The 8,857-nt window shown below is 42.8% G+C and overlaps 1 protein-coding gene across 5 annotated transcripts in view; it reads right to left on the reverse strand.

Annotated features, from left to right (window-relative positions):
- Positions 1–1,309: 1,309 nt before the first annotated feature.
- Positions 1,310–8,857, reverse strand: part of Gstcd (glutathione S-transferase C-terminal domain containing) — a 103,500-nt gene continuing 95,952 nt past the window's right edge. For 2 of the 5 annotated variants that reach the window (XM_029475262.1, XM_029475263.1), the window contains 2 exons: positions 5,695–5,764; positions 1,310–2,756 (listed from right to left, as the gene is read on the reverse strand). In XM_029475262.1, coding sequence (XP_029331122.1) covers positions 2,620–2,756; positions 5,695–5,764 — 207 coding nt within the window. In that variant the 3' untranslated portion in view covers positions 1,310–2,619. Of the gene's footprint in view, positions 2,757–5,694; positions 5,808–8,857 lie in introns of those variants that run through there. The other 3 variants (XM_021157657.1, XM_021157659.2, XM_021157660.1) reach the window with 3 other exon arrangements.

The raw sequence follows: 8,857 nt of genomic DNA on the forward strand, positions 1-8,857 counted from the left end.
GAAACTTGTCTGCCCAGATAAGATGGAGGTAGCCTAGTTTTACTAACTACAGCCCCGCTTCTCCGATTTAGGCTGAGATTATTGTCATTGGGACACTCTTCCTCTTGCTTGCTTCCAGTCCTTTTATGTGCCCTGGATGAGGGTCCTGGTCATGTTGTTTTAAACAAGTAATTGTGGCCCCTGTATCTGTTTCCAACCACAATAATCACAGGTGAATGCCATGCTGAGAACAAGTGAGGGAGATCTCACTGCACCCCTTCCTTTCTCTGTCTCCCCCACCCTTCCATAACTATTATACAAGCTTTCTGTCCTGGAAGAGAGGGCTGCTTGGAGCCCCCTGAGGGCTGAAGAGACTCTGATGGTAGGAATCCTACAGCAGGTTCCTCAGCCATCATTGCAGGAGATGGGAACTAAGAGGAGACCCACAACTGGACCATGAGCAGAGATCGAGAGATTTTGGAATACTTAGTCCTTAAAGGGTAAGTCACTATCAAAGTCCTCCTCTCAGGTCTTGGGAAGCCATGGCAAGAGGGGGAAAGAGTGGAAGCAGCAGAGGGGATAGGTAACTGCAACACCACCATGTCTTCCTGAGATAACCCATGGGCTTATGCACCTCAAGAGATCAGAGCAGCAGCACAGAGTCAAGCCAGGGGAGCGCCCCAGAATGGATAGAGGGGAGCGAGCACAGACTCCCACCCCTAATCCAGAAGCTATCTACAACTGACATCTGCAAAGGCGACATTTGTTTGCTCCAGTGGAGTCTCACCAGGTATATTAATCACACTTAAGGGTAGGCCCCATACTCAGCAGTAATAGACAACACAATACAAACTCAATGGTATTTTGGTAGACTTTTTGTCTTGCATTGCTTTGTTTGGGCATTCTCTCTCTCCCTCTCCCTCAATCTCTCCCCCTTGTCTCTGTCTGTCTTTCTCTCTCTCTCTCTGGTGTGTGTGTATTTTGAGATTGCAAATTGATTACAATTCTTCCCTTTCTTCCCTCCAAATCTCCCTATATACTCCTCTCTATTCTCCTTCACATTCAGGATCTCAATCTCTCTCTGTCTCTCTCTGTCTCTCTCTGTCTGTCTGTCTCTCTTAACTAAGCTTTTTTTTTTTTTTTTTTGTCTTACTGGTCTTATAGTTTCTGATATTTCTATGTTTTTACTTTTTTTTTCTGTTTCTTATGTTTTAGAAAACTCCATTATTTTGTTTGCTTTCTTCAAAGAGAAAGAGGGTGTGGAGCTGACTAAAGGGTTGGGAAGGATCTGAGAGGATCCAGGTGGAGGGAGAGCCATGACCACAGTACACTATATGAAAAGTTTTTTTTTTTCAATGAAATAAAATAGGAATACAAAATCTATGTATTATATTGTATCAAAGCATATCTCAATTTAAAAAAGAAACAAAGCAGGGTATAGTTAACAGTACCAATGGATAAAATACATAGGTACCAGGACCATCGCTCATCTTAAATCATCTCATAAATTAACAAAGTTCCCCCTCCATATTGCCTATTAAATTATTCATGCATTTTAAAGTAGAGTGGCAGATAAATAAAATCCTTAAGATTTTGCTTTAGATATGAAAACATCAAGATAAAATAATTAATCTTAATGCTAATACTGTAGGCTTATAGTTAGCATCACACAGCTGATAGTTGTCTGTAGGCGTAATTTAAAAAGCTGGCTGCTGGAAAGAAAACATAGGCAGCCAGCACTGTCCAAATGAGCTTTTCAGAGTCTGCACACTTCGCACCCAAACATAAGGCTACACATGATGGCATGATTACAGAATGCCCCCCCTGCCCCCCCAAGTTTTCTCTTCTAGATCTAGAAGATCTCCTTTGGAGGGCAAAACAATGTACCTCATGTAATTCATTCTTGAATTTTCAGAGAAAACAAGGCCAGGGCTTGGAGAACAATAGACCCTAGCATTTGTTAGTTATATCTCGGAACTAAACAACGCATACATTTACTGTTTAGTTAAAATTTACATCTAAATTCCACTTTTAGAATATATAATTTAGTGCAATTGACTTATAAATTTTTAGGTGAAATCTTTGAACCAGCAGTAAACTTATTTGTAATTTATGGGACATATATTTATATTTAAAAGGAGGATAGTACATGATATGCAGATCAACCAATGTCAGATTTAAAAAAAAAAAACCCACCAAATTTACCATTCTAGATTTTAAAAAATCTATAGAAAAGGTACATTGTTAAGACTATAAAACCACAACTACCTTGAGTTTAGCTCTGGTCACCAAGTATGAATATCTAAGGATTATAAAGGAAAGGCTGTGAGGTCATAGCCCGGGTTGAATATTCCACTGACATCATCAGGGAAGTAGGAGGAAACGGTTCTGCGGAGGGAAACTTGGCCACTGAGAACGACTCTTTGGCGGCTAAGGCTTCGGGGAATCCCCTCTTGGAAGCCTGACATCCTTCTGTGCACACAGCGGAGCATCCCTCTTCCAAGGTCTTCCTGCAGCTTTCCCAGCAGGCCCAGCATGCTCAGCTCAGTGCTGCTTCCAGGAGCACAGCAACAGCTCCCTGGACGGCCCCGGGGCTCTCCTCACAAAGCCAATGGCAGAGCATCACGTGTGAGTGCCCATCTACAAGGGGACACCCACAATCATGTTGTTTTTGGGAGAGCAGCTCTCTGGCTCCATGGAGATCACTTGAACAGAGTAGCCGTGTTCTCCTGCTGCTGTTGCTCTGTCCAGATCCACCAGGCCCATGCACTGCTTCCCTGAGACAAGGAAACACAGCGTGAGACACTTTATAAGCAATGTAACTTTCTTGCATACACAGGGATGTCACTTCGCAGTGACAGTATCCATCCGTCGGTGCTGTGGCAAAGGCCAGGCTCCCCTCGGCACTGCTTACCTTTAAGCTTAGAGTTGATCACCGTGAAGACCCACTTCCCAGATTTATCTTGGCTAGCAATTTCCAGAAGGCTAACTTTAAGAATGCATCAATAAGGATATCTCAAATTGCAACTACACATTCTACTTTATATTTTGGTCAAAAATTCATTTTAAGACCAATGTTCTATATTCCTATAAAGTCATATTATAAGTAATATTCTAAAAAAAAAAGTCTGTCTCTGTCAGTCTATAGTAAGACACTGCCGAATGGCCATCTGAAAGAGACCGCATTTCTCCCTGAAGGTTTATAATATGATAAAGAAATGCAAAGGGTCTGAGGAAACTCGTGACCATGTGCTAGTCAGAGTTCACCTCACTATGAAACTGGTTTTCTCTTCCCTTTGCAAGAGGAACCCTGACTGGCAAGCCAGCAGCTTATTTGTTTTCCCTTTCAAAAGTAGATTAGGAAAAACTGAGTTGAGGCTTCCTATACTAAGCCATCACTTGCTTTTATAATCTGAACTGTTCTACGTTTAATATCTAAGTTTTCATTCCTTCCACTTTTCTTTGATAATTACAACAATGCTCAACCATCACTTTACAATGCAGCAGCTTCCCAGAGTCTGCTGAAGTGAAGTGATGTCAACAGTCAGGCACACCACAGAAACAGGAAACCTCTCGTGTAACATGTGGGGCTCTTACAGACCAAACAAAACCAGGAACAGATGAAATTAGCAAGTAAGAATAAATCAGAGACTCAGACTCACTGGGTTGGTGTAATATACTTCCTTAAAAGGGCTCACAGCATGAAGATCAAGCTGTGTTAGAAGCTGATGCAAAAAGGTAGAGCTCCATTTAGAAAACAACCAACTCCTCTTCTCCCCAGCAGCTATCCACTTGGTTTCTCTCTGGCCTTGGACACTTCCCTTTAAGCCGTGTGCTTGCTTCCCATCCACTTCTCAGTTCAAACACTCTGTCAGAACGGGATGCTCCGCATTCCTTCAGGACCCACCCTGGTTTACAAGGCAGCTCACTGACTCTTGGCTGGGATCCCAGTGCAGTTAGTTTTTCCTTTTTTCATCTTGTAGAAGAATCTCATATTTTCCCATGTTAAGTGTCAATACAACTGAAATCCAGTTGTTGGCAACCTACATTTTGGGGGTCGGTAAATTTTCTAAAAATGTTTGTCAAGCATGGAAGTGGCAATATCTTTGACAAACTCTGTGGCTTTGTCTGCCCCTTTACCCTGCCCCTTCCCTGTAGCACTCTTGCCAGATGGGCTGCTTCAACCTGAGCACCCTCCCTTCAGTCTCTGCTCTTCCTTGACACCGAAAACTGACATTGATTCACAACAACAATCATGACTCTACTGATCTCTAGGGTTTGAATGTGCACCCTGAAAGGCACATGCTTGCAACTTAATCCCCAGTGCTGAGTTACAGTTAGACCTTAGCCTGAGGTGGAGGTATGCTGTTACTGTAGGAGTGGGTTCATTATTGCGAGTGTGGGTTTCTTACAGCGGGCCAAGCTTGTAAGCTTCTCTCTCATGAAGGCATTCCTTTCCATTGCTTGCTAGTGCTCCTGCTGCTCCTCACCCACTCTAGGTCTGCCTTTCTCTTTTGGCATTTGACACCTTCTACAATGGTATGACTCACCACAAAGTCTCCATCAGATTTAACCCTCTGATCCCTAGATCAGTGGATTATAAAGACCGAGCCTATACAGACTGAGATATGCATCTGGTAGAATTATAACAAGGGTATATATTACAGTGACTTAAAAAAAATCAGGAGCAATAGGAAAAGAGACAAAAATGAGAGGTTTACCAAGAGACGGCAGTTGTGGGCACAGTGAGAACAGGAAAGGAAGTCCCTTAGCTGTAGGTCTCCGTGCCTTTCCTCGTGAGAGCACAGTACTATACCAGCTTTAGAATATAAAGGTAATTATTTATTATGTAACATCTTCTTGAGTATAAGCTACTTCAGCTGGGCTCAAAGAAACATCAACAATCTACTCAAGTACACTGGAAAAAGGAGGTAATGTTAGAATTTTACAACTACGACAGCGCCCAATGTGGAGCTTCTGAGAAAAAAGTTTAAGATGCGATTTAACTCCCATCTACTTATCGTAACCTGTTTTAGAACACAAATATCTAGTGATGGGCTGAGAAGCTGTATTGTAGAAGTGAACAAGAGCTCTGTGTCTGGACCCAGATAACCTGGGGTCACAGCGTGGCTCTAGCACCTATCCGATGAAGAGGTTCACTCCTGACGTCAATAAAATATAAATAATTGTGTCTATCTCACTCATTTTCAGTGTTTAGGTGGATGATAACAATTGCAATTATTCTTCTAAACAAAAGTTTATTTTCTAAAGTGAAATCTTTGATGGATCTGTTTCTTGAAATGGTTCTGGGTAATGTTCAGTACTGCAAATGATGAATGTATGGGCCTGTGATCAATAATGTCTAAGTATTCTTTTATCTAAGAAAGACGCAGTATCATTCTTTATACATTTCTAGTGAATCAACTTTGGAATATGGAGTTGACATTAACATTTTTGTTATTTTCTTTGTGACTATGGATAGATCCTGAAGTTCATAACAGTACCAAAGATTTAATGTGAAATCTATTCAGTGCTCACAGATGCTAACCAAGATGTGACAAGCTGTCAGTCATAATGGTTAATGTGCATTACAGTTCCTGGGAAGAAGTTTTCTTAATGATAAATGGAGCAGTGTTTTCCCCAAATAGCCCCTATGCATCCACTCCAGGCATGCTGGGCATACCCCCTCAGCAGCTGCTTGGTGGAAGTACATACCTATGAGTCTCCTCTCGGGTGGGAGCTGGACAGCTGTTTGATCGGCAAATCTGCAGAGGAGCATGTGTTCCTAAAACGAGCATCAACAGATGTGGGTTTATTCTAATTCAGTGCTTCAGAGTTATAAAACAGAGAAGACAAAAACACGACTTCAATTATTCTGGAGTTCATTCCATAAAAAACACTATACAAAATTGAATAGCTGGAAAGAGCAATCCTAAGAATATTGTACTTAGTGACTTCTTCCCATCAAGTTGACTGTTTTTCAGATAACTCTCTCTCTCTCTCTGTGTCTCTCTCTTTTTGGTTTTTCAAGACAGGATTTCTCTGTGTAGCCCTGGCTGTCCTGGAACTCACTCTGTAGACCAGGCTGGCCTCGAACTTAGAAATCCACCTGCCTTTGCCTCTCAAACATTGGAATTAAAGGCGTGCACCACCACTGCCTGGCTTCAGATATATTTCTTAAGAACAGAAAAGAGAAAAACTTCAAGACCATATTACCTAGTAGTTTTTATCCTATAAACAGGACCAGGTCGTTTCATTTTGAAATTATAAAGTGTTAAGGGAAAAGATCGGTTTCCTGAAATTTTCCTTTCTCCAGGGGATCTGGACCTCTCTCTCATCTGGGTCTTAGAAGAAGCATGATGTGGCTTCTCACATTACTCAAGGATAAAGAAGCCAGTTATGGCAGTTTGGATGTAATTGGACCCCACGGGCCCATAAGGAGTGACACTATTAGGAGGTGTGGCCTCACTGGAGGAAGTGTGTCACTATGGAGGCAGACTATGAGGTCTTAAATATGCTCAAGTCAAACCTAGTGAGACATTCTCCTTCTGCTACCTGCAGATCAAAAACTCCCAGCAACTTCTCCAGCAGCATGCTGCCATGCTTCCCGCCATGATGAGAATATAGTGTCTCTTTACAGAAATATCACCCTAACCAGGACCCCAGTTATTCTCCAGGATTTCTAGCAGAGTGCCGGCTACTCCTCAGGCTAGCCCTTTTTATTTAAGACCTGAGGGGATGAGATGGAGACTGGTACTGTTATATGACGACTTTAGGAAAGGGCTTCATTAATGAAGACAAAGAAGCCTGTGAAAGATAGAGGCCACGTGTGTGCAGCACCCTTTAATCTACAAGGAGCTACAGCTAGTCAGTAGGCAGCAGTACGTTCTGCACCTTTAAGACCTAGAGCAGCGGTGGAGTCAGAGTAAAGCAGGGTGAGCCCAGACTGACCATTCGTATCCTTTGTACTCCGGACTTTACATTTAAAGTCCTCCCCACCTCCAGGCAAAGTGAGTCTTCCTAGTAACTTGGCCTCAAACTTGTAATCCTCTCCTCTCAGCCTCTGAGTATAAAGTCTCTATTTTTCAACCAGGTAGTAAAATATTAGTGGCCTTTCTTTCTTTCTTTCTTTCTTTCTTTCTTTCTTTCTTTCTTTCTTTCTTTCTTTCATAACAAGAGTATCTTTGTTCTAACTTTTATGTATTTAAACTTTTTTTTTTTTTTTTTTTGGTTTTTTTTTCGAGGCAGGGTTTCTCTGTGTAGCCCAGGCTGTCCTGGCACTCACTTTGTAGACCAGGCTGGCCTCGAACTCAGAAATCCACCTGCCTCTGCCTCCCGAGTGCTGGGATTAAAGGCGTGTGCCACCACGCCCGGCTGGTATTTAAACATTTTAAGAATCACTATAAAATTTAATGGCAATGGCCCAGAAATTAATGACGTGGTTTGAATAAGTAAATTTTATAAAGCCTCCACAAACTGGCTAGCATCTAAATGGGACAAAAGATTTTAGAATCCTATGATCTGACAGAGTAAGAAAAAGTATTTCCTTTGTCTGCATGGGTTTCTAAACAGTATATTAGTATAGGTCATGCTGATGTAATCAGAAATTCAGGTGGGGTCCAATGCACTGTGCTCCTAAGTTTTACATCTCTTTCAGAATTATTTCTGTTCTCTTCAACACAAGGTTCTGAAAGGGCAAGGCACATGCAGGTGCTCGAAATATCTGCTGGCTAACTTTGAATAGAGAAAACACTCACCTAATTAGTTCTCAAAATCTCTCAGTAGTAATGAAGTTCTAGGAAGTAATAGGCTACCATTTGTCACAGTGTCCAGGAAGGGAAGATGCCTCTAAGACATTACACCTGACATCTTTTGAGGGCTGGGGACTGCTACCTGAGCAGCTCCTGAGGGTGCTGGAGTAACAGCAGAGAAACCCTGTTCACTGGGGTGGGGGAGTGGGAGCCCTGCTCTCTGGGACTAGGGTACACCACTTCTCTTTACAGCTGTGTAAATTACTTTCCGGCCAAGACCAAGGGTAGCTTTGTTATCTCCAGTCCATTCGCCCCATTTTTCCTGTAGAACCCTGTGAGTCCTAACATTTGCTCTCTAAATCTAGTAGTTCCCTAGGATATGACCATTGTAATCCAGCCAGCGAAGGCTTGCAATGTTCTGGTTCTAGATGAAGGCATGAGAAGAGAACCGGCTCTGTGGGTCTCTGTGACTGCTCGTATGGGGCAGTGAGGAAGGGAAGGAGAGTGCTGTAGGTAGGTGGAACAGGGCAGGAAGTGGGCATTTAAGAAGCATAAAGACACGCTCAAGAAGATAAAACTCTCAAGGCGGTAGAAATGAATGTTTAAGGAGACTCTACTTCGAGACATCTTGGTTCCTGGCTCCCGCCAATACTAGTTTGCACAGGTGAGAGTGTGGACTACAGAAGCTAACAGCTTATGGGACAGGTGGGAGCCACAGAGCTTCTAAGGCAGGCCCCATTTCGGGCTCCAGACATCCGGGCACCTTCCCTGCCAGAGGAGAGGTGTCCGCCCGGCCCGGGTGGGCTTTGCCGGAGCATCTGCGGGAGACATCTTGGTTCCCAGATCCTGCCAAGACTAGTCTGCACAGGTGAGAGTGTGGACGACAGAAGCTGTTCCAACCGGTAAGAAGGACACATGCTCCACTATGTTCATACAGCCTTATTTATAAAAGCCAGAAGCTGGAAAGAACCCAGATGCCCCTAAACAGAGGAATGGATACAGAAAATGTGGTACATTTACACAATGGGGTACTACTCAGCTATTAAAAAGAATGAATTTATGAAATTCCTAGGCAAATGGATGGACCTGGAGGGCATCATCCTGAGTGAGGTAACTCAATCACAAAA

Source organism: Mus caroli, chromosome 3 (assembly GCF_900094665.2).
Source record: "Mus caroli chromosome 3, CAROLI_EIJ_v1.1, whole genome shotgun sequence".
Taxonomy (NCBI): Eukaryota; Metazoa; Chordata; class Mammalia; order Rodentia; family Muridae; genus Mus; species Mus caroli.